This window comes from Pectinophora gossypiella, chromosome Z (genome assembly GCF_024362695.1).
Source record: "Pectinophora gossypiella chromosome Z, ilPecGoss1.1, whole genome shotgun sequence".
Lineage (NCBI taxonomy): Eukaryota > Metazoa > Arthropoda > Insecta > Lepidoptera > Gelechiidae > Pectinophora > Pectinophora gossypiella.
The window spans coordinates 3,061,818-3,089,019 of NC_065433.1; the positions used below are offsets into that span (position 1 = coordinate 3,061,818).

At 37.8% G+C, this 27,202-nt stretch overlaps 1 protein-coding gene across 15 annotated transcripts in view; it reads left to right on the forward strand.

Annotated features, from left to right (window-relative positions):
• The window catches only part of LOC126380060 (coiled-coil domain-containing protein AGAP005037), a 246,107-nt gene that overhangs the window by 99,191 nt on the left and 119,714 nt on the right, over positions 1-27,202 (forward strand). For 12 of the 15 annotated variants that reach the window (XR_007568418.1, XM_050029236.1, XM_050029234.1 and 9 more), the window contains 4 exons: positions 14,322-14,467; positions 15,697-15,801; positions 17,270-17,438; positions 25,338-25,536. Coding sequence is in view for 14 of the 15 variants with exons in the window: in XM_050029236.1 (XP_049885193.1) it covers positions 14,322-14,467; positions 15,697-15,801; positions 17,270-17,438; positions 25,338-25,536 (619 nt within the window). In the remaining variant the exon portion in view is untranslated. Of the gene's footprint in view, positions 1-1,919; positions 3,442-3,761; positions 3,822-14,321; positions 14,468-15,696; positions 15,802-17,269; positions 17,439-25,337; positions 25,537-27,202 lie in introns of those variants that run through there. The other 3 variants (XM_050029248.1, XM_050029247.1, XM_050029241.1) reach the window with 3 other exon arrangements.

Genomic DNA, 27,202 nt, shown 5'->3' on the forward strand with positions numbered 1-27,202 from the left:
ACTCTACTGTTCAAATATCATCAAGTGTTTCACAATCCTTTTTAATCCACTTACAAAGTTATTTCAAATTCAGTATTTTAGGGCCAAGTTTTTATTGCAAACATTCTTGTCTTTTTTGTGTTGAGCTGAAGTAATCCATTTAATATTATTATCCTTAAGATAGGTTCCTACTTTATAATAAGCTTTACTGATTAAAGTAGTTTTTATAACATTCTTAAACATATTTCCCGAAAGGCCTAGTACATCTTCTGGTATCTTATTATAGTATCGCACACACAGCGCTACAAATGATGTGCTAATTTTGGATAGTCTGGAACTAGGAACTGCTAATTTGTTCTTATTCCTTAGGTTGTATTTGTGCTTATCACAGTTTCTTAAATATAAGTGTAAATTTTTCCTAACAATAATAATGTTCATATATATGTATTGACAAGGTACAGTCCTAATGGAAATCTCTTTAAAAAATTCTCTGAGAGAATCGCGGCATCTCAGTTTGTAGATAGATCTGATTGATGAAAGAAGCATATCCATGAAAGAAGGTTAAACGAAGCTACCTCTCTACAGAACCTTCTATTTTTTTTTTGATAAAAAAAATATATATACGGTCGAATTGAGAACCTCCTCCTTTTTTGAAGTCGGTAAAAATATCTCGTCTGTTCGCCCCGTGGCGAACTGCAGACAGTGAACTCTGAAATCGATAACTTGTAAACTGGAGTACTCTCTTATCTTTGACGCTGAACTTGGCATAATACTACCACCTCACCTGATGATGGAAGTAGGGTAGACAGGCAAATATTAATTACGTTTTTATTTTTTTCTTTGTGTGCATTTTGTCTTGTGTCAATGTAATGTATTATATTGTACTGCATGCGAATGTAATGAACAGTCCAGGCAAAGGAACAGACAATCAATTTAACTAAACATAAGCCTAGAATAAGGAATAATACTACGTATAGAACGGCAACTCTCCGCTCCTCACCAGCGTCTGAGCAAGGTTTACCTCACACATCACACACATCATCAGCCGTACGACGCCCACTGCTGGGCATAGGCCTCCGCCAAGGATCTCCACGACGATCGGTCCTGCGCTGCTGGCATCCAGCGGCTTCCCGCGACCTTCACCAGATCGTCAGTCCACCTTGCAGCGGGCCTACCCACTGAGCATCATCAGACACGTGGTCGCCATTCTAGAACCTTTCCGCCCCAGCGGCCATCGTTTCTCCTCGATATGTGTCCTGCCTATTGCCACTTCAGCTTTGCAATTCTCCGAGCTATGTCGGTGACTTTAGTTCTGATTCGATCGAGCAGGGAAATACCGAGCATAGCTCTCCCCATTGCCCGCTGAGCGACCAGGTCTCACTGTCGTAGGTCATCACTGGCAACACGCACTGGTCAAAGACTTTAGTCTTGAGACACTGAGGTATTTTGGACGAGAAGATATTCCGCAGCTTCCCGAACGCTGCCCATCCGAGTTAGATCCGATGAGAGATCTCTTTCTCATCCCTCAGAGAGGTTTACCTCACCCCCCTCGAACATAGTTTAGACTTGAATCGTATGGTGTCAGACGTCACACACACACAGATGCGCGTGTATGATAACGTCAATGTGTGGTGTCTGTGTAAAACGAGGTTGTTTGTATGAAGTGTCCGGGGTGTGGTGTTAAATTAAACTTATTACTACTTAAATTTAACTGTAGTACAATTGTCATTGTCTGTTCCTTTCCCTGGGCCGCAGTATGTTTCTGGCAACATTAAAAATATACAGGGTGTTAGTGACATCGTAACGAAAACTTTGAGAGGTGATTGAGGCCATGATTCTGAGATGATATCAAGTGGAATTTTCCGTCGCAAAAGTATGGAATTGAAAATAATAAAAAAAAACACAAAATTTTTCAGGAATATTCAGACTGAAAATTCCACTTGATATCAACTCAGAATCATGGTCTGAACCATCCCCCTCAGTATTCGTTACGGTGTCAGTATGGCTACCGTATGTACTTGTGTGGGGTGTAAGTGACATCGTAACGAATACTGAGGGGGATGATTCAGCTGATTATTCTGAGTTAATATCAAGTGGAATTTTTCATCGCAAAAGTATAGAATTGAAAATAATAAAAAAAAATAAAAAAAACATGAATTTTGCGACGAAAAATTCCACTTGATGTTAACTCAGAATCATGGTCTGAATCATTCCCCTGAGTATTCGTTACGATGTCACTAACACCCTGTATACATATCTAATTTAGGATATTTTTATAAATGGCAATGACAAACCAAGTGAGGGACTTTCCAGGCTACGAACACCAAAAACAATAAAGATGGCGTTGTACAGCTTTAACGTAATAATTACCTATTTTCTCACTACTCGGATAATTATTCCAAAATACCTAGAATGTTACGGCAGAAGCATATTATGTAAAAATAATTGGTGCTTGATATTTGGAACAAATTTTGAATATTTATTTTATTCTTAGAATTATGTTTACAATTACGTTGCTGATCATATTTAATTGTAAATTAAAAAGGATTTCTGCATGAGTACACGCTAAAGACACTGATTGCTTTTGTTTTTTTTTTTATTCGGCATGGCAAGTAGTGTCACAAGTCACAAATAATGTTTTTATTTTTGTGTGCCATTTTGTGATTGTTTTATTTTATACAACAGCTACTTATCGCCTTGATGTTAATCGTGCGCTTTTTGTTTCCCGTTGAACTATTTAGCCATAGTAACGTTTATACATCAATGATATATATTTTTTTTATATTATCATAATACAGTTAAGATGTAAACTTTTGTACCTGTTATTATTATTATAGTCAGTGCTGTGTGCAATCAAAATGAAGGACTTTCCAGGCTAAGTTCCCCAAAAAATATACAAATGGCATTTAACGTGATGATTACCTATTTTCTGATTATTCCAAAATATAATATAATGATAGAGGCTTATATATAAATAATTGTTACTATTTGGACCAGATATTCATAGACAAAAGTTGTAACCTATATTGCTTCACTTAATTCTGATCAGAATAATAATAGGTGGAAGATGCAATATATAATATTGTACTAATGTTTTTATTCGTATGTTTATGTCCTTTGTATATGTCGTTGTGCAATAAAGTATTATTGATTGATTGATTGAAGATGTGTCGTCCTGGATGTAATAAAAGGGTCATCATTTCCATCTAAAAACAAAGATAAAAGGTGCATAATATTATGTTATTCATGAAAGTAGAAGGTTAAAAGAAGGCAAACTTTAGACCGCCATCAATGTATTTTTTGGGGGACGTAGCACGGAACATTTCTTATGTGTATTTTAAATTCTTTGTTTGGGTTTACTGCTGTTGATGTATCTTAATAAATATATAAATAGATTTTACCTGTCATAACGTGGCCACTCCAAACAATCGACTCGACTTGCGCTTTTGCACGCGCGTATGGGTGAGTGACCATAATGTCTATGTACATACCTACTTTACCTATCTACCTATGTAGTCAAAGTAATTAAATGTCTAAGAAAGCTAATACGTTTGTAATCTCTATAATTTTCATATTTAGTCAACATGATACCAGTTTATTAAAAAAAAAAAACCTAATAATATCAACCCGTAAAATTGAATAGCTCTTCGAACAGGATGTCCAAAATCTTAAATGGAGAAATTCTTAGTGCTCATTGGAACTTCGTTTTGCCTAAAAGTAGGTACGTACTAATTATGAACATGTTTAGAATGCAATTATTTCTTTATTGTTTTTGTCTTTAGGCCCAACCAATCCCTCTTCAGCGATGGTCTGGAGGGATGATGAGCACCACATGTAAATAAGTAAGTACACTTTTTTTTAAATATTTTATTGGCCCTGAATACGTGTGGACACCTCCTTAATTTATTTTAAGTGATACTTTGTTAGATTTCTGCCTAAATTAGACGTGTGTTTCATTTTTATGTCTGTCGGTTACCCGTCCTCTTCCTTTTTGGCAGTTACAAAAGTTACAGGTATAACTTAAAATAAAATTAAATGGTGTGTACTGGAATCATCACCATTGATTCTTTATTACCCATCCATCTCACTTCAGCGCGTACATAGTGGTAAGTTGTGCATCATAATATGCGGATTTTTCTTTTGTTGAAAGGACAATGACCGTAACTGTATGAAACCCGTCCGCCCCTTCCAACAGATACTTTATACGTGTAAGTAAAAAAAAAAACATAAAACATCATTAGTGTCTAAAAAAATTATTAATTAGTGTTAGTTTCAAAATCCATGGGGTTTAGAAATAAAATAAAAAAAATCATTAAAATCCCGAATTCCGGCTAAACCCGCGTATTTCGATTAAGTCGCCATAGAACAAAAATATCAACTCACTAAAACGCTTCAAATGAGATATGTCTGGAATTTGTTGGTGGAGGGGGGCCTTTTGACTCATTGTCCTTTTGTAATTATTTTTATGTTGTATGATATAATATGATGATGATGTACGTTGTAAATTATAAGATCACTAAATCTTTTAATGGACAATGTCAGAATTTACCTTTGGACAGTTTAAAGACAGTAATTGAACATAAACTTTGTAAAAAAGTATTACGTAAGTAATTATTGAGAAGATATTATTAATGCATGGGATTAACTGCCATGATATTACTATCAAATTACTAAATTGTACTTATATAAAAATATTTCGTTTTATTTTTTAACTAACGACTAGGGCCCTGAGGTTTTTCTTGCAGTTTCTTTTCCCCGGCTATACTTACAGGTTGTGAGAAGCTGCAGTAGTTTTATCCGGACGAGACATTCGTTATGTAAAACATTACGATTCATAGAACTACGGTACCTACTGAATCTTTATTCAGGTTTGTGTCTATTATTAGAGTAACATATACAGTCACGAGCAATATCATGTCATCAGGCTTTTACAACCCACTCATCATCATTTTATCATGTACCCACTTTAGAACCCTGTAATATTAATAATAATAAAAAAGTTTATTTAGGTAAAACCTACGACACACATATACATTTACAGCATTAGAATATACACGCATTAATATTTAGTTAGAAAACATAAAGGTATGTATGGGTGCCGCAGCTCACCAAAAAAGGCCAGGGTTCAGTGAAAATTTACCCAGAGGGCAACACTGATTTTCAACCCACGCCGATCGGTGAAACGCGAGTACCCGCACAATAAATTAAAAATAAATAAATAAAGAGTACAAAAAAACGACTTAGTGTTAGACATGGAAGGCAGAAATAAAACAGAAAAGAAATATTACAATAAAAGAAGGAACCTGTCGCACTCTCATATTTGACATTTAACGAGACTTAAGGTTTAATTTGTCAAAAAAGTTAATTTGACACGGTTTCAAAGTGTATACAAATTAGTAATCTTGGCCGCATATATGGGCATGTCTTATATACTACTTTGTGTGGCTATTAATGAATTTACAGCAGTTGTCAATTTGAATCATTCAGGACGGGATTTGTATAAGCAAATCGCTGACTGACATTAAGTCAATATGTAACTAAAAACTGAATTACCCGATTCTGTTCCAGAAGTTAGATCTAATGCAAATACGCGTAAAGTACGCATAGGCCTGCTGAATTGACAAAAAAAGTCTATGTGGATTGCTGCCAACACGATTTTAGACGGTCCACAATTCTACTATTCGTGTATAAAACTACGCCGGGTTACCCATACTTGTTGAAATACCTAATATTTGCACCAAGCGCTTCGCTTCAAGCCGTGGTAGTCCTTGGTAGAACGCTTGCCTCTCACTTTGAGGTCCCAGGTTCAAATCCAGCACAGGCCTAAATCAATAATTCTCGAATTTGTTTTCGAATTCATGTTTTGATCATAAATTATTATCACGTGCTCAGCGGTGAAGGAAAACATCGTAAGAAATCCCACATTCCCGAGAAATGCATTTTCGGAGGTGTGTGACCTAACCTGTATTGGGCTGGATTTCCCTTCGCGGGTTGGAAGGTCAGACAGGCAGTCGCTTCTGTAAAAACCGGACCTGTCAAATCTTCAGGTTAGGTAAGCGGACCCTGTGAAAAACGGGATAGTGCTAGGGGGAATACTCCACCGACAAGAGCTTAAATAGAGAGAGAGAGAGAGAGCTAGGGGGATGATGAAGCGCTTCGCTTCTACTTTTATAACGCGAACAGCCAAGTGGAGTACACTTCCGACATTGTCGTTCCCTTTAGCTTATAACTTGAGTTCCTTTAATACAAGTTTTAATGAGAACCTTCTTCGTAAGCTCCTTACATCGTCGAGCAAATTATTAGAAACACTTTTAGATCCAGGCTAAGGGGCGAGGGGGCGGAGGGGAGGTTTATGCACAGCAGCGGGACTTAGGTATATAGGCTGCTTATGTTCTGTGTTTATGTTACGGACCTAAGAACAGAAAATATACAGCCTAGCCCGGAAAAGATAAGGACGTCACAAAATTAGGTTTGTTATTAAGAAACCAACCCGTTTAAAGTCAATATGTGACCTTGACGACCCGTGCATATCAGTAAGTTGGCGACATACAAAACTTCTAACTAAATATTTGCAAAAAGGACTGGGATATTTTTGCGTTTCTCTGAAGAGCTACCATACCCGTGATCCACGCATTCCCTTATTAAGACATTATCGCTACTCCATCGTGCCTTGCACATGCTTAATGCTCTCCTTGCATCAGCACCAGAGTGTGATCTGTTTGTGAGTGAGACGATACATGTGTGTCGTGAGTGTCTGAGCTTTTGCGAGATGATGAGTGATGTGCGATATATGTTTTGATATTGTTTACTCCATGTTGAAGTACCTAGTTAAGTTGATTAATTTGTACTTATGATAGGCCCATATCAAACGAGTGCGCGATCGCGCCGCGTTTGTAATGGGCCGTCTTCATTGTCTCCTTAACAAGCGAAGTAAATTGTCCCTTAGGAATAAGGTGAAAATCTACACGACTTGCATCCGTCCGATCATGACCTATGCAGGGGTAGTTTTCGCTCACGCGAGCCCCTCTCAAATTCACCGTCTACAGGTAATACAAAATCGTTTCATGCGGAAAGCCACGGGAGCTCCGTGGTTCCTTCGCAATGAAAATCTGCACATTGACCTAGGTCTGCCAACCATTGCCCAATGGCTCAAATTAGCTTCCAAACGTTTTTTCGATTCTGCTCCGCACCACCCAAATCCCCTGGTAGTTGCGGCTTCCGAATACATCCCGCTTAGGGACGGTACTGAAAAGTATCGGCGTCCGAAGGACGTAATATACGATCCCGACGACCCGATTACCCTAGCCATAGAGGCAGCCAATCAGCTCGCGACACCAAACACTTCAGGACCCCGATACCGACCCCGCCGGCGTGGTCGACGATTTCCCTCATTCAGCGCTTATCGCTATCGACCCACTAGGGTCGATTAATTCTTTCAAATATTTTTCCTCTCAGACGACGCCCTGAGCCGAGGTTCGCGCCCAACTGGGCACCCTCAGGCCTGTTGTCTTAAACGTTGTACCGGGTGAGAGCCTTCAGCGCTCCCCATTTGTCCGGCCAAGTAGTTAATGCCATCTGCGGCAAATCTACAATAAGTCACGTCAAAAAAAAAAAAAAAAATGTACTTATGTTTCTTAAGTCTGCGTGCTTATATTATTCAAGTTTAACGGGCGGCGCGTTGGCGTTTCTGCACTGTAAAGTGAAAAGAAAATAAATAAATATCCGCCCACTAGGGTTGATTGGTTCTTTATAATATAATCCTCAGACGCCCTGATTCAAGGTTCGCGGCACCCTCACGCCTGTTTTCTTAGATTTTTTGGGCCCTCAGCTCTCCCCATTTGTCCGGCTAAGTAGTTAATGGTGTGATGCTCTGTCGCGGAGCCACCACCTCCAATTCAGTTGAAAACGATATAGATTACTGTACGTACCATGTACATAGTGTACGTGAAAAGATTTTATGTGTACGTGCTATAATTAGAAAGAAAACAACAAATTAAAGTGGCTTCGCTGGAGAGCATACTCCCCAGCGGAGCCACTCAGTTTGCATACTTCGAGATGTTTTCTTCCTGTAAATTGAAGTATAGTTTGATGTACGTACTACGTACATAGTGTACGTGAAAAGATTTTATGTGTACGTGCTATAATTAGAAAGAAAACAACAAATTAAAGTGGCTTCGCTGGAGAGCATACTCCCCAGCGGAGCCACTCAGTTTGCATACTTCGAGATGTTTTCTTCCTGTAAATTGTAGTATAGTTTGATGTACGTACTACGTACATAGTGTACGTGAAAAGATTTTATGTGTACGTGCTATAATTAGAAAGAAAACAACAAATTAAAGTGTATATGACGGCATGAACAAAACGTGAAGCGCTGAAGATTTTAAGAAACAATCTCCTTGCGAGAACTTTTTATCTATGCACAAACTACTAAGAGAACCTATTTCAGACGAACGTCTCTCATACAAAACAAAGAGCCTCAGAATTTAGAGTATGACACTTGATTTGACATATAAAATTATATTGCCACACGCAAAAATAATTGTGGGGTTGCCATAGTAATGATATGGCACGGCGTGGCAGTAGTGATAGCTTTAAATTATTTAGATTACTTTAAATTTTGATGACAAGGTTTGGTGACGGATCGGTACGGCACTGACAATTTATGTCAAATCTGTCATAGATACACGGCCGGAAATGTTCATACAAAAAAATTGTACCATAGCGCAAATGTACCGAGTTTAGAAAATGACAGCTACTTCACCCCTCTCCTACTTCATTTCACCCCTCTGCGATCTTCCGCCATCTTGGGACAATCTTAGGTTAGGATATAAACATAGACACAAGGGCAAGCGCTGCCCGCCCGGCGTCCTAACCAAACAAAATCCAAAATCAATCATTGTTTCATTGTAGTTTTATAAATGTAAGTGATCGAGTGAAATTTGCGTTGAATAAATTCCGTAGTTAGCCTCTCAACTAGAAAACTGTGATATCCATACAGTATGAGTGTAAGATAAGTAAGCGAAAAGACGAAAAGACGCTATATTTCACCAGTTTCCTAAAAGTGAGCTAGGAAGAACTCTAGAAGTGCAGAAGTTACAGTGTTTGTGTGATGACAATTTGCGAAGGCTTAGGACTACTGGGAACAATTGTGTTTGCCATGCGGATTGCACAAAGACATTTTTGTTAAAAACTTTCCGGGTCTCTCAAGATTAGCAGTGTTATTATAAACAAAATATTAAAGGGTACAGATGTCTCTAGATTAGAGAGTTTAGAGGAAAGTTTGCCATTAATGCAAAAAGGCATATTTAAAATAATAATAATAAAGCTCTATTTCAGAAAAAAAATCCATAAAATATAAAACAAAATTAAAAAATAAAATGTTATACAAGTAAACTGCAGTCTTTTTTTTATAAACCTTGTCATCAAAATTTAAAGTAATCTAAATAATTTAAAGCTATCACTACTGCCACGCCGTGCCATATCATTACTATGGCAACCCCACAATTATTTTTGCGTGTGGCAATATAATTTTATATGTCAAATCAAGTGTCATACTCTAAATTCTGAGGCTCTTTGTTTTGTATGAGAGACGTTCGTCTGAAATAGGTTCTCTTAGTAGTTTGTGCATAGATAAAAAGTTCCCGCAAGGAGATTGTTTCTTAAAATCTTCAGCGCTTCACGTTTTGTTCATGCCGTCATATACACTTTAATTTGTTGTTTTCTTTCTAATTATAGCACGTACACATAAAATCTTTTCACGTACACTATGTACGTAGTACGTACATCAAACTATACTACAATTTACAGGAAGAAAACATCTCGAAGTATGCAAACTGAGTGGCTCCGCTGGGGAGTATGCTCTCCAGCGAAGCCACTTTAATTTGTTGTTTTCTTTCTATTTATAGCACGTACACATAAAATCTTTTCACGTACACTATGTACGTAGTACGTACATCAAACTATACTTCAATTTACAGGAAGAAAACATCTCGAAGTATGCAAACTGAGTGGCTCCGCTGGGGAGTATGCTCTCCAGCGAAGCCACTTTAATTTGTTGTTTTCTTTCTAATTATAGCACGTACACATAAAATCTTTTCACGTACACTATGTACGTAGTACGTACATCAAACTATACTTCAATTTACAGGAAGAAAACATCTCGAAGTATGCAAACTGAGTGGCTCCGCTGGGGAGTATGCTCTCCAGCGAAGCCACTTTAATTTGTTGTTTTCTTTCTAATTATAGCACGTACACATAAAATCTTTTCACGTACACTATGTACATGGTACGTACAGTAATCTATATCGTTTTCAACTGAATTGGAGGTGGTGGCCCCGCGACAGAGCATCACACAGTTAATGTCATCTGCGGCACACCTACAGAAAGTCACTTAAAAAAAACCGTAATTAGCTGTACACTGGCGATATAACGCTCCTTCAAATACCTCTTCACCTTTACTTCGCAAGTTAAAACGGTTAAAATTAGAATAGAAGTGCGACGTAAATTCGAGTTCGAATTTTACAGAATTGCACAATCATTTCCAATTCTCAAACAACTTGAAACTATTTTCTTTAATTGGGTTTGTAATTTACGAAACGGCGGCAGCGCGGTATCAAAGTTGCTCAGATAAAGCTAGAAACAATTAATTAAGTATGTACAAAATACCCTGTCACTGTACAGCAAAGAATAAGTTTGTGTGTGTGAGAGGGTGCGTGAGTGTGTTTGTTTTGTATACAGGGTGTTAGTGACATCGTAACGAAATATTTGAGGGATGATTCAGGCCATGATTCTGAGAAGATATCAAGTGGAATTTTCCGTCACAAAAGTACGGAACAGAAAATAATTAAAAAAAATACACAAAACGGTGTCACTAATACCCATACCTACTTGTACGGATACCTGTATTATACATAGTATGGGGTGTAAGTGACATCGTAACAAATACCGAGAGGGATGATTCAGCTGATTATTCTTAGTTAATATCAAGTAGAATTTTGCATCGCATAGAATTGAAAATAATTTAAAAAAAAAAAACAAATTTTGCGACTGATAATATTACTTGCATAACATGTATGTGCCATTATACAATGTATTTAAGTGGCGCTTCCGTGTTTCGTAGGTTAGGTTAGGTTATGTGATCTAATCTATAATGCATTTCTTTCAGTCCCTGTTTATATTTGGATGAATGTTTTGTTATGTTGATTCTAGATCCTGATTGTGCTGCATAGTGAAGCACTAGATGATCTGGAAGTGTCAAAAGTCAAGTGGGATATTATGAATAGAAATGTGAACGAATAATTTGCCTTAACTACACATGCACTGATCTGCACTTGGCGACATTTGTCGACAGACTGCACCGGACGCTTCAACTACTTATACAGGTGTTAGTGTCTCCGAAGACACATGTCGCTCGAAATGTCGCCTAGTCGATACAAGGCTTTACGTACCTACCTACGAATATTAAATTCAAAATATTCGAATCGAGCAAAAGTAACCATCACCGCATTTCGTTTGATGAGCCTAATGGATATAACCTCGTACAACAATTAATGCATATCACTAATTAAATACGTACAGTACATGTGCCAATAACTTTGTTATCTTTTTCTTCAAACCAAACAAACACAACTGACGCTATCCCTACCGGTAACGACAAAACCAGAAGTATCAACACTAATCAATACCATAGAATTTATAATAATACTACGGAAAGAAAAAAAGAGGGAGCGCGCGCGCGAATTGTCTGTCTCGCTTACACTTAGTATTGAAAATTCATGTGGGACTTTAGGTTTGATTTTTAATGTCTTATACGATTTTTTACCTGACTTCGACGAAGAAAAAAGAGGGTTCTGATGTTACAGGAATAAAAATTCGATTAAAAATAAACAATGTAAACATGAGCTGAGGGAGTGTTCTAGAACTCATTTCCATGGTAACATAATTTAATAATTTCTGCACATCATTTTGACCCGACTAAATCCATCTTAATCTTTGTAATCCATGACGAATTTATAAAACTGACAAGTTCGAAAGTAACACAAGTCTGTACACTGCACGACAGTCTCATTATTTTATCAGTCGCAACTTTAATAAGTCTCTATTACTCGTACATTAGGCGACTGGTCGTGCAGAATGCGCCGATGTCGGGCGACCAGGAGTTTGCGACGCATCGTGTCCGATAAATGTAACAGGGCCTAATAGACATTAAAATCTGTACCCTGTCATCCTTGATATAGATATTATTGCTCGTTTGTGTGGCACATCCGCCATTGTTTCCGTGCATCGTTTTCATCGCTACTAATCGCTACTTAATCCATCTTAATCTTTGCGATCCTTAATGATTTTATGAAACTGCCATGTTCCAAAGTGGTACATGACTGTGCGTTGTCCCGGTGTATCATTATTTTGTCAATTGCGCAAGAGTTAGATCATGATAAAAGGATACACAATCACGGCCGCCGACCTGACAATCTGCCAAAGTTTTACAAGAATAGTAATTAAAAATTGACATGTAAAATTTGCGCTACGTTATTAGTCCTCTCACGCAGCCCACAATATGTAAAGCTGCCGTCAAGTTATTTGGCGGCTAACAAATGTATTTATAAAGACCTACAAATCACATCCCCCGTGCCGGATCGTTCTTGGCTCAAAGGTTGTCCATTGCTGAACAGCGAGGAAATGCGGCTAGTGTAATATGCACCTTTGCGCACGGATTAGTCAGGGGCGGACTTTTTGACTAGTGCAGTAAATAGCACAGTATCGTGTAAATTTATTGTGCAAATTGTTTGTGTTTTAGTAATAGTAATGAAATACTTTAATGAGAATAAAATTTCGTAACTGACGCATGTAAATCAATTCGTGCAGAACAAGTAGCCAATTTACCGCCATTTTTGATAAAAAGTCGTAAGATTTGATATTCTGATGCTCTAATATATAACGTAACACGGGGTTCATCGTCATACTAGAAAATTGCAAATACTAGCAAACTGTCTAACTGCCTATTAATCTATTTATAAACTAGTCCTCAGTTTCCTGCCTAGGCAGGAAGATACGAAAAATGACAGTTCATTTCATTAAAGCTAAAACCAAAAGTAAAGTCAAAGATGGTAACCGGATATTGACTTTACGTATATATTCAAAGCTTCTGGGTTATCATATTTCCTGTTTTACAACGTTGTTTATTGCAGCAAACAAAATCTTTATATCCATAGGTTTAAATCCGGCTCGAAGGACTATTGCACGAGTTCTAGTAGTGTAATGTGTTGAGGGAGGCAACTGCTAGGGTTTTAGTTAATAAAACGCCGGGGCAGTTACGAAACGATGCACACTGTATGTAGTTGCACAGGAAGAGAGATATTACATGTTACCACCTTAAAGAATAAAAAAAAATTTTTAGTTGGTGTTGCCAACATAGGGTGTCCATGAAAAACCGATGGAATCAGAATGCGTTTTCCATTTGAATGGGCTAATTTGTGCGGCCACCTACACCTAGTTGGAAATTGTAAAGGCTTCAGTTGTTAATTGAATATTGTTTCACAGAGCGTATGGTATTTTCGTTATTTCCGATGCATATTGTAGATTGGCACTATTGTTGGAATCATGAATAATTAGGACGATTGTGGAATATTCTTTGATATGAATATCTTTTACACTAGTATTTGACAGGGCCTATTTTTGCTTACAACAAAGTTTGTCCCTCAATCCAATTAATATTTTTGTGAGCCTGCATACAGATCTGCTGAACGGAGCGTATTCACCTAGTTCGTATATACCTATATACGAAGCCTAGAACAAATTTCACCATCAAATTTTATCCTGTAGTAAGACGGTTTCAAATACTTTATAAAACAAAAAATATTGATTTTTCTTTTTAAGCACTTACCCGTGCAAGGAAACTCAGAAGGAAAAAAGGTCTGACTCGGACGGGACTTAAACCCGGGACGAGATTGTTAACCATTACACCAGCGGGTCCTCCCAAACATGCGAAATTATTTCGATCTATGTTTCGTCATTAAGCCGACTTCGGCGCCATCTATTTAGAATATTGAATACTAATAATGTTGGTATTTTATTGAATATAAAAATAATCCAGTCAATAAGAGATCTGAGGATTGAGGAGAGCCTTTTGTCGCGGAATTTTATATATATTAATTAAATTGAGATCCATTTTGTATCTTAATTTATAAAATAAATATTCTAAACTTTCTCTACCGTAAAAGTTGATATTTATCTAAAGATTTTTTTGTATAATAAGATAACAAAGCTGGCTAGCCTTGTAGGAACAGGCTTGCTAGAGACATCGATGAATAATTTGATGTGCTTATAAGTTTCTTTCTGTGTAGGTGGTCTCTCCGACGGGGAGGCGAGCCGCGGACCGGTGCGTGGACGCACTTCCCGTCGTGACGACCCTCGTCGGCACACTCTTGCCGGCAACCACTTCTACATCCACCCACATCATCAAACCCAGATTTCATCTCTGGACATTGAGGTACGTACTATTTAATATATTTATCTTCTGATTATGTGGAGCGCGGCGCAAAGCATTTCTCTGGGTTCGACCAACAGCCGTAAGACATTTATAGCTTTATCTCATTAGGATACCATGGTAGAGGACGAACCATTAATACATATCGCGCTGTTTGGCATCTCGCGCATTCCACCACCACTTGCACTACCAGCAATACAAGGGCATTGCCTGCCAGATAACGTCTTATTATTATTTTATTATTTGAGTGTGAAAGGCCTCGAGCTGCTACAGCCCGTAAGACCACTGCGGCCTAACAAGACCTATTGTGACCAAGTCCCTACAAAACGTATAGCAATAGACCTGTGAACTCTGACGTCCATTTTAAAACTGAAATTCTTGGTGTTTGTTCTGGTGCTTTTCACTTGTTAGCTCGAGAGACCACAACCACTGATGCCACCAAGTCCTGTTCTAATGATTGTTCGAATCTTATCTTCGTCGATAGAATTTGCTGCGTCAATAGGCCGACTGGATTTGTTAAAGGTCAATTTTTATTTTCTGAAATACGTCATTTCGCAAAGTATTACGGCTGAGGAGAAGAAAATAAGAAACGGCACTTTAGACACCAGATTAAGGGCTCTGCGTGGCTGTAGCATAGCGACAAAATACCTACAAAGAGGTTAATGGTGGGCGCTCTGGACATTGCTACTCAAGCATTTAATTGGATTGGACTTTTATAACTGCCGAATTCTAATGCATGCTAAATACTGCTACACCTTTATGACTTGGTTTTGGCTGCAAATAAAATACTAAGTCTAAAACTACATAAATGGAACGAATTTTCAGAATAATTTAAGCCAAGTGCTTTTGGCGCAATTAATTAAGTAGTAGTTCAGTCAGCAGGTACTTTGTCAGTCTATAATGATGGATATTTTTCCAGATTTCTCTTGTACAATACAGTAACACTACTGCGTATAAAATAAGTACACATACGTTATTTACTGACGTCCGTTATCCTTAATGGACAAAGCGTCAAAAACACAATTCAAAGGGCAATTTACGTCCAATTTTGCTGTAGGTAAGAATTTCGGAGAAATATTTACTAGCACGATTTTCCGTATCGGGTTTCAGTTTTTAAACTCTTTGTTATTCTTAGCGCTTTGTTATTGTTAGCGTTTCTTTTGTTTAAGAATATAAAGTACTTACATTTTGTTTTGTTTTCTTCAATTTGTTTTATTTCTGTGTATCTTCAGCCTAACGGCCGAGAAGAACCAAACATCGCAGAATACGCAACGGTTACGAAATACCGAGATCGAGAAATGAAGCCCGTTCGAATATTAGATCCTCGAATGCGAAAGGTACAAAGGGGAATCTTACTAAGAACAAAATCGTTTATTCGAAATATTATATTTTATAATAGATATACCATGCACTGCTACCAACATACTTGCCGCTGTTCTGAATCTTAGTGCACAGAGCCGGGGCAGTCCAGAGTCTTTTGTTACATTATTTGAATTTGTATACAAATTCATTGTTTCATACAATCTATGTGACATGCAGCTGTGTATCTACAATAAATTAAATGCCAAGTAAATACGCAACAATCATCGAATCAGCGATAATGTTCAAATGTTATATTCCTCCAAGTTGTTAAAATCATGCATGATCATTTTCTGATCTAAATCGTCGTAATGGCAATATTCAATTTAGTATTAACACTCATTAACTGATTGAAAATTTTAATTCACATTTCTTTTGAGAAAGTACTTACATTGGGCTTATGCGTTCTACTAATATTTACTTGTGCCACAGGGAAGCTTTTTCGGTCCGCTCCTATTTCTAATGTACAAAAACTAATCCAGTAACTTTTGCGATTCAACACCTTACTCTAAAGGACCTTCCCCAAGACGCGATAGAACATTGCATGGTTGTGCGATTTCAGTGGGCGTTTGACCATTCTTTGGCGATGTCATTGTTTGGAAGCTCCCTGAAAGCAAAATTAAATGAAAAAGCGAACATGGTATTCAACTAGCTAAGTTCAAGGAAAAGTGTTGCTACCTGAATAAAACTTTCCAGGGTTTCTGATTTCTGACCCGTCTGTGGCGATCCTTTTTGACATAATAGGGTTCGAATGAAAGTACTGGAAAAAATATACACGTGGCATTGTCGATGAGGTACAGGAAAAACCCGGATAGGGATTAGAGTTCTTGATAGAGATAACATGGATACTTATCTGGTTTGAAGATGTGTTGCTAATGGGTATGTCAGACCTACTGTTAGCGATGGCCGACAATTTTATTACGACGATTCTCGATGATTTCGAAAAACACTAACTTTCCAATTCTCTATTGACAGAAACGCGGTTAGACTCATTTATCACAAAGCCTTCAGTATATTTTGTCGGTTTTCGACAATCCGCAAAGATTACTTTCCTTTACTTTTTAATGTAAATTAATGATTTGGTGTTTCTTTATATTAACGTTACAAATAAACTGACAAATTCTTTTCGAAAATCAACATTGTCTTCTTGGGGACGTCAAAAAAAACTGTTTTTCACAGCCCACTTATCTAACATTCTAACCTACTACTAACCTATTACTGACTTTAACCCGTGAAATGTGTAGACCGACAGGGATCTTTTGACGCATGAAATCGATAGTAACGCCGCATCTTATGAAAACGTATTTTTTTGTTGTATATCATTTGTAAATGGAGAATGTATGGAAATGATGCATACCAGTGCCCTCGTGTCAATGTCTACCACGCGCCAAAAGATCCTTGTCACTCTATTAAACTATGATGCACTAACTGTAGCTTCTGCTCCAGCCGCCGCTGCCCCGGTATCCTCCGCCGAACAATGCCTTGCTGTTCGACGATGACCCGGGCATCATGTCTGAGGTGGAGACTGCATCCACGGGGTTCCGCCGTGGAGGCAAGCAGCGCTCCTCACTACCGGTGGTCAGGACTCCCAGCAAAACCTTAGAAAGACCTTTGGGTATGTACCACGTTCCTTACTTGTATGAGTTGTCTTGGCCCTTTGTAGATTATGTCAAGACGTCTGAACCCAGACGATGAGGTAGATCTGCTTGATGAACTTAACGCCTATCGGGGTTTGGCAGGACTTCGCACAGGATCGGAGAAAGTGAATAATGTGTAGGCTTTAGTCCAGCAGTGAAATATGATTAACTCTGGTAATATACTATAATACATAGATTTGCTTGTGATGTCATTCACTAAGATAGGCGAGAATAATTAAATTGAAGACGACATGCACGGTGATATCTACGTTGATTTTGTCTTATAGGATCCGAAGGAGGGAATAACGGAAAAGATGTTACTAGATGAAAAGATACCTTTATTAGCTGGCGTGATTCGGATGGAATTTTAAAACTAAACAAAAGTGAAATTAAAAAAATGCTCGCGATACAGTTCCTGATCTAGTATGAAGATTTGAATACTTACCCATGTATCTGCGGGTAGGTAGGGGAATACAGATCGCGGTTTGCTAGCTATTGCTAAAGTATGTTTCCCACATGTATTTTATGGAATCGCACTTACTGCGATCCTAACGCACCCCTTTCCCTTCTTTCACTTGGCGTGCATTTCGCTTGTCACAAGCGACATGTTTTCTTCCGTCCTTTTTATCTCCTTTAGGGATGATTTCGAAGATTAAGACTATCTTATGTTCTTCAAAATATCTCCATGCCAAATTTTGCCCACATCGGTTAAGCGGTTTAAGAACGTGTGAAAAGGTAACAGACGGACAGAGTTACACAAAATTGTCCTGTGTTTTTGTCTACATTGTCAGTCTTGACGCATATGTGTAGACGGGAAAATATTCAGTGCTCTCCATTTGTCCAGCCGCAGTAGTCAATGCTGTAAGAGGCTTTAAAAAAAACATGATAGTTGTAAAACGTAACCTTTTCTATAAATAATATTACGTACTTGGTTACAATTACACATCTACATAATTTTTATTTAGTCAACTTGAAAAAGTTTGATGACGTCATCAGAAGAATTTATCTCTGAGAAATGCGTAAACAGACATCATCACTAACTTAAGAGTCACGCTCTTGTCGGTGTAGCATTCTCCATTCTTGTCTATCAAAGACCCAATTCCTTCACCTCCTTATAAGACACGACGTTCGCCTTTTCTTTAATCTGTTCCAAGCTAAGCTCTTCTTGGTATTCGCCTTCCCCTTTTTTCCTTATAGCTTCCCTTCTATAATGTTTTTAATAAATTCGTCGTGTCTTATTAAGTTTCCAATCATCTTGCCTCTTCGTTTATTTAATAATAATAACACTTTATTGCACACAAATTCACAAAACATTTACAGGATAAACTATTATTACTATTATTTATTTATTATATGTATTTTATATATTTATTATACATGCACACGTCATTAAAAGACCACATAGATTAACATATGCGAATATTATGCAATTCGGATGTAAGGGAATAATAAATTACACTAATTATAAAACCTTATTTTTAGCCTTAAAAACAGTCGGATGGTATTTATTTTAGCAATAATTGTATTTATTTATAGATTCATGTGACCTTTAAAGGTAATCTGTTTACCCAAATTGTCGTTGCCAAATGCCGTTTACTTATAATAAATAAAATTTGATATAATCTGTGGTCACCACTAGGGCAATGCGAGTGTGCGGTCAGTAATAATGAGGATTACTAGCCCTTATCATGTTTATTAAAAGCATAAACTATACAAACTTAGTTAAAGAAATGAAAAATATCTTATTAGGCCTGAGTACTCTTAGGGACCGCCCACAGAACAAAATGTTATTAAAATTTAATACAAACTAAGTAAAGGCAAAAGCATAAACGTCATTCAGCCTATTTTAGGGTATATTTTATAAAATTGTAGGTATAAAATTAACAAATGCATGAAAAGTTAAAGTATTTTTTTATATACCTTACAGACCTATTCAGTCGAATTGCTAACCTCCTTCTTTTTTGAAGTCGGTTAAAAACAAAAAACGACCTCTGTTCTTAGGTTTATACTCATTTTAGAATCACTAACTGGAGTCTCCATTTTTTTTTTTAATAATAATTTATTGTTGAAAACATTTTACATAAAGATACAATTGAATCGCATTGCTAAACCTTGCAGGTTTGTCTCAATGCAATATTCCGCTATTGTTACAGTTTGTACTTCAGAAGTATAATACCACTAATTAATAACACTATTCAACAAATAAAGTACACATGTCAAACGCCAAACGCATACATGGACGAAAGAACCGGTAGAATAGGTAATTCGCCACAAGTGAGGCGCATCATACCTACGTATGAGCATCATACCTACTGTGTGAGCTATATAGAATATTTTGTTATGTCATGCATTTCATCATCATCCTCCTAGCATTATCCCGCTTTTCAAAGGGTCCGCTTACCTAACCTGAACATTTGACAGGTCCGGTTTTTTACAGAAGCGACTGCCTATCTGACCTTCCAACCCGCGAAGGGAAAATCCAATACAGGTTAGGTCACATACCTCCGAAAATGCATTTCTCGGGAATGTGGGTTCCCTCACGATGTTTTCTTCACGTGCTCAGCACGTGATATAATTATTTAAGATCTAAACATGAATTCGAAAACAAATTCGACAATTGGTTTAGGCCTGTGCTGGATTCGAACCTGCGACCTCAAAATGAGAGGCAAGTGTTCTACGGTTCTACCAACTGGCTACCGCGGTGGTTATGTCATTGAATTATTAATTGAAAATTCTGATAACGTACTCTATGTTGAATAATTTTGATCTGCTTGCAGCATTAGATACATGTCTATTGTAATATTCAATTACATTTACTGTAGTTAAACGTTAATAATGCAGTTTGCAGAATCAAACCCACACCTATATATAGTAATAATTACAGTGTTGGTACAGTCCAGTCGATAATTCAGTCATCTTAATCAAGTAATTCGCATTACCTAGACCAAGACTATTATCAGGTAAGTATGTTGATTTAGTTAATAGCGTGTAATAGATATATATAAATCCAAAAGTGAGGAGCTCGGTGGCGCAGCGGTAAACGCGCTCGGTCTGCGATTGTTGAAGTTAAGCAACTTCCGCAAAGGCCGCTCATAGGATGGGTGACTGGGTGATGGGTCGAGTACTTCTCGAGTGATCCTCCGTGTTTCGGAAGGCACGTTAAGCCGTTGGTCCCGGCTGCATTAATTAGCAGTCGTTAATAACCATCAATTCGCACTGGGCCCGCGTGATGCTTTAAGGCCCGGCCTCCCTATCCATCCATAGGGAAGGCCCGTACCCCAGCAGTGGGGACGTTAATGGGCTGATGATGATGATGATGAAATCCCGCAATAGAAGAAACAGGTTGGAAAGACCCAAACGCGCATTTTGTATGAGAACCGCTGTCGCCGGTTCAACCCCACTCTCTTTTACTACTATTCCTGCAGACAGATAACTACGATAGCTCTACTGTTTCTCAAATTCTATAGCCAATGGCAATGTCTATTTATCATTACTTTCCGTAATATACTGCATACATAAATATTGTTTTGACAAATAGCCGATCATTATTATTATTATTATTAGCCTATATGATCCCACTGCTGAGCAAAGGCCTCCCCCATATTTTTCCAAGTATCCCGGTTATGGCGAGCTCTATCCAGTCTTTTCGATAACCGTCGAGATCATCGCGCCATCGTTTCCGGGGTCTACCACGTCTACGGTGTCCGTCCTGTGGTACCCAGTGCGTGATGATCTTTGCCCATCGTTCCGGATGCATGCGGCACACGTGTCCAGCTCGATCATACTTAGGTTTTTAGCTTTCCTGTCTTCTATCGTGTGGGTTGTAAGTCAGGGTTACTATTGAACCGCCAAAGGCCCCTGACATGGCTCATGTTGCGACTACTAACTATATTTTATGTGATAGGCTACAATTTTATCAGAACTTTTCCTAACATACTAACATACAAATGTATTTTTTTGATAAATAGCCTATCATACTAAGGTTTTTAGCTATCCTGTGATAAGGAGGAATCTTCTTGCGTGATAGTCCTATTTAATTTTTTGATAGTCGATATTTGATTTGATTTTTTATATACGGTGTCGTAAAGTTTGTGGACGAGTGGAGTGCAAAGTTGAAATACCATTTGATCATACTTGGCTCTTCCAACCTCTTCTAGTCCGTGATATAAACTCACACACGTAATTCTTAATTAGGCGGACAGGGTCAAAATTATCAAAAAGACAACTTGCTGCCACTTTTGATGCGAAGCCCTAAAATGGATATGATGATCCTTGTAATGACTAGAAATCAATCAGCCTATCGCCCATAACAATTGTCTACCTAGATTTCGGATAAGTAGGTATGTAAAAAAAAAATATAAACGCTTTTGTTTTCTCGAAAAAGCTTTGCATAATAGAAAAAAAAACTTTATTTTTCCACGCGAAAACGCTTGGTCACGTGGCATTTTGCCCTGTGTCGTCATATTTCTATAAGCAAAAAAGCTGTCAAACAGTATAACTTGAAACCGAATAGATAGATTTTGTACATTTTGTAAAATGTGACGTCACACGAAGCTCAATCATGGCCGCCCGTGTTTCGGGTATTGTAACACAGATAAAAATACGCATCCTCGTTTTGTAAAAATAAAATATTTAAAAATTATCTTTATAAAAAAACTATTGGATAATTATCGGTAAATGATAAACTATCATATCCAACATATTTTATTGTTACAACCCAGTCTGTAGGATTTTACGACGTGCCTGAGAAGAAGACCGCGTCCGCACTGCCAACGCAGCACTCAATGCATTTGATATTAAAATTTCTAGTGTGAATATTTTCTGAGTTACAGCTTAGATCGTTTGCCTACCACCTAGTAAGCTGTGGAACTCTCAGAGATATATCATACAAATAAAGCACCTCTCAGATTTCAGCTGTGTAACCTAGCTCAGCTGATCTCCGACCTCCTGTAACCACTACCCGTAGGGCTTATATTTTATAACTTGTAACTTGCGGCGTGGAATGGGTGTGTATACTGTACACCTCTGCCTACCCCTACAGATGCAGGCGTGAAGTTATTGTTGTTGCAACATACACTGTATTTGATTACTTGTGGCTCTGCGGCTCTGCTCACGCCTTTAGGTATTACAAGAGATTTCATGTTTTACCTATCGCTTTAAACAAAACCTTTAATTCTTTACACTGCATTCTTACATTGCATTCCAGATAAAAAGTAAGACCACTAATTTCTATTTCTACCTTGTTGGAAACTAGTTTATCTATTGTGAGGTTTTGATAACAAAATTCACATTCAAATGTGTATGGGCCGTGAAGTGGATTACCAACCTCATCAACCCTTGGTTATTATTAAACCGCCAAAGGCCCCTGACATGGCTCATGTAACGACTACATACTTACATCAGTAAGTAGTAACCGCGACCAACGGCTTAACGTGCCTTCCAGAACACGGATCATCTTACTTTAGGACAATCAGGTGATCAGCCTGCAATGTCCTAACCAAACCAGGGCTCACAAAGCAGTTGGTATGTCCCCACTCGAACCCGAGACCTCCGGATCGTGAGCCCAACGCTCAGAAGAGTCCGTGGATGAAATGGTGAGAGTGGAATTATTTCGTGCATCGCTGATGACGTTAAAATTCTAGTGGCAGGATAAAATGCCCCAGTGTGTGACCTTTGGGTATATCGAATAAAATTATCGCTTTTACAGCCAATGTGCATACTGCACGTGCCATGGTCATGCATGACTGCCCCTGACTTTAATAAACTGACTTTAATTAGCACCATTTTTCATTATTAACCCTTTCACGGACAGAGATCATGGGTCATTGATGGTTCATAATAGGTAATATGACACCTTGGAATCGGAACGTCATAAGACGCTCTGTTCATGAAAGTGTTAAACTATTAGCATTTTTTTGACCCATACACCAGTTGGTAGAACGTTTGACACTCACTATAAGATCGCAGGTTCTAATCCAGCACGGGCCGAAACCTATGATTTACGAAATCGTTTTTCGATTTCACGTTTGGATCATAAATGATTATCACGTACTAGAGGTGAAGGAAAACATCGTGAGGAAACCCATATGCCCGAGAAATACATTTTACCTGTACTTTGCTGGTTATCCCTTCGCGGGCTCCGGTCCTGTTAAATCTTGGTGGAGTGTATGGAGAGAGTGTTTGACTTTTTGCGAGAAGATTTGTTAATGATTTACTGTTTTGTTTTTTTTTTCCATTATTATTTTAATGTTTTTGTGTGATAGTTTACCTTTTAATTTTGAAATTGTATTTTTTAATTTTTTTAGTGTTTTTCATGTTCATAGTTTTATTTTTCTTTTTGTTTCTTTTTCATTCATTTTTTATTTTGTGTTATATTAGTTTTTATATATTTTTTTCCTCGACATACAGCGCATTGGATTACACTGTAATTTTGTATGTACCTTTATAAATAAATAAATAAATCTTCAGGTTAGGTTAGGTAGGACCTTGTGAAAAACGGGACAATGCTAGAGAGATGATGATGATGTTAAGTGGGGGTAATAATACCATTAATTTAAAATTATTTTGGGTTGTTTTCCGCAATTTCTCGCGGGTCTGATTCTTTCAGAATGACATTTATCTCTTTGTTTGATTGTGTTACCCATGGTATAAGAATACCAGGTATGCTATGAAAAGACCAAAAAAATAATGTTTTATAATATTTCAATAAAACATAAAAGAATACAATTTGCCACATAATCAGGAACACGTAAATTCGTCACAAAAATAAAATCATCATTAGTAGATTGTAGTTAGAAATATATCTGTTAATCAACATTTCAGGAAAACTCTTAGTTTGCCAAAATATTTAGCGACCTATTTTTTTACTTATAGATTTGCTTCAGATGGCATTTGACATTAATAGGGTATTGGACTGGGTCAAAGATATTTATAAAATGCTAATCTAGAAATAGAAGCTAGTCTAATATGATCAAAAACCAATCTTATTTTACTTTTCGATTTATTTTCTTTTTATATATAATTGTCGAGCCGTGTCGTGTGTAAATGTTATTTTATTTTATTTTTATTTTATTTTATTTTTATTTTATTTTATTTTTATTTTTTTAATCGTTCTATTACTAACACTAGATTAAGTTGTTTATTGCTTGTTGCTTACCACTATGGAACATGTCCGAAATAAACTCTTTTTATTTATTTATTTACTTATTTTCGAATTTCATTTATTAACTAAGTAACAATGAGTACGTTCCATACAAACTCCAACGGAAACTTTCGTTTTGACGTTTCTTATATAGTATCTTATTTGACTGGGTTGTCAAGTAGCTTATTACTTGACTGGAGAAATGGGCAACGCTGACTCCGACCCGGTACAAAATTTAGGACAACTTGCCCGAGGGTGCCCGATACAAGCAGTAGGACCGCTTGACCAAAGGGTCACGTCAGATGGACGCGAATCTCGGCTCAAAGCGCCCTCTGGGTGAAACGGCCTGTAATTGTTTAGTTTTTGGCGTGGCTTGATGTAGATTTGGCGCACATTAACTATTAAGCCGGACAAATGGGCGCTGAGAGGTCTCACCCGGTACAAAAAAAAACAACAGGCCCGAGAGTGCCCAATTGGGCGCGAACCTCAGACTTTAGGCGTCGTCTGATAGGATTATATTTGTAAGAAATCAATCCTACTGGGCCGACAGCGAAAAGTGCTAAATGAGGGATCGTCGACCACGCCGGGTTCCTGAAGTGTATTGTCGCGAGCTGATTGGCTGCGTCTAGAGCTAGAGCAATCGGGTCATCAGGATCGTATATTGCATCCTTCCTAGGTTAGACCACCATATGGCGTATGTTTGAAAAACTCTTCAACCCTATTATTATGTTCGCAGGGCTGGTGTTCTTGCAGTACAGGAACGAAACTAAACGCGCCTTACTGCCGAATGAGATCACCTCCATCGATACTGTGAAGGCCCTTTTCGTGCGCAGCTTCCCGAAGCAGCTCACCATGCAGTACATGGACAGCCCCATGGTCAAGATATACATACACGACTCTTCCAAGGATATGTTCTACGAGCTAGAAGATGTCCGGTAAGTATTTCTTCTTTCTTCTTTAGGCCCGAAATTCACCTCCTTCGTTCCAAAGATGTTAATACATCACACATGTCTGCATTGTGCTAGGAAGTTTCCCAACAAGATTGGCTAAGCCACATGCGAGCGCATGAACATTGGAGTTAAAGAAGTCGGCTGGGTCATCATCACTAACCACAGATAACATAGAAACAAGAGAGACATGCCTCAGCACTAAATTACAAGAAAGAAGGGTGTGAAGGGGCTCTTTAAAATGGTGGGGGTATTGATTTTGTTTCGTTCAAACTATGTCTGCTATCATGATAGTAATAAACATAGGTTATTTATGATTATTAAACAAACAGGGTATTGATTTTCTGTTTCACAAAGACGTCAAATATTTGATGTTAATTTACATACATATACTATTAATACATGCCCTTAAACATTGAGTAAAAACAACATCGTCCTACGCGGGGGTAACGAGACGGAAAGCGATCCTTCAGACATATACGTTGGAAAGGAAAGTTACCCACAACCTCACAGTAATAGGTAAACATCGAGCTAAATGGCCCACACACACACACACACACTGTGACTTCTGCAAACTTACTGACTGAATTATTTTCTTATCTACCGAAAAAGAAAGGGATGGATGACGCTAGTATGCGACCCGGCTCACGTGTGTTGTGAACTTAATGTGGACATCTGCCTAAAATTGACGTGTGTTTCACAAATAATAATTATTCTTACAATAAGATCTGAAAGCTAAGAATTGGGGGGTTAAAATGGCCACATCAAAGCAATTCATCTAAGAAAGCAATATTGCAAATTGACATTTGCGCATACAAAAGTAAGTGCGCAATGCAAACAAATGTCAAATAGCAATAATTGTTTTCTTAGATGAATCGCTTCGATGTGGCCATTTTAACCCCCAAGAAAGCTCGGTGAAGCGTGGCTACTTGGTTCATGGTGCAACAGATGTACCTCTAACTACCCCAAAAATTGTGAGGGTTTCAAATTCATTCAAAACATTTATTTCGGAAACTAGTCCATATTGTGTTAGTAACAGAATGCTTATCCTAGTAATAGTAACAGATTCGAAAGATGAGATAGAGTTTTTGTCTCTTACCCCAGTCCTACAAAATAGTAAAAGTATTAAAACTAACTTAAATATTTTAGAAAATAAGCTGCAAACTTATCGGAATTTATTGAAAAAATACAGACTAATTTATTAGCGCTTATAGACAATAAGTACCTATTCAAACCTACACATTTACTTAATAGATTTCAAAGGGATATAAGAAAGGTGCGTCTTTAAAACAGCTTGTGGGTTTTTTTTTGACTTGAAGTGTAGATAAAACGGTGGCAATTTGGAAAATATATACCTACGCATACATGGTACTGTTAATCCCAACAGGACGAGCAGAGGCATAAGTAATAAAACTACTTACACAGGTGTGACGGTAAATATCTTTTGTTACAGTTTTATAGTCAGGTATATCAATTAAATATTGTGAATATTTGCGGTAGATGAATAGTTCGACTCCGCCCTAGGGCGTCGCTCCCGATGCCGTCCCTCTCTTCTCTTCAGACAGAGCCTCTCATTCAGGTGACGGACTCGCGTGATCACAGCACGTGCGTACATACAAGTGTTTTTCCTAAAAAAATTGTTACCCTAAGTGCC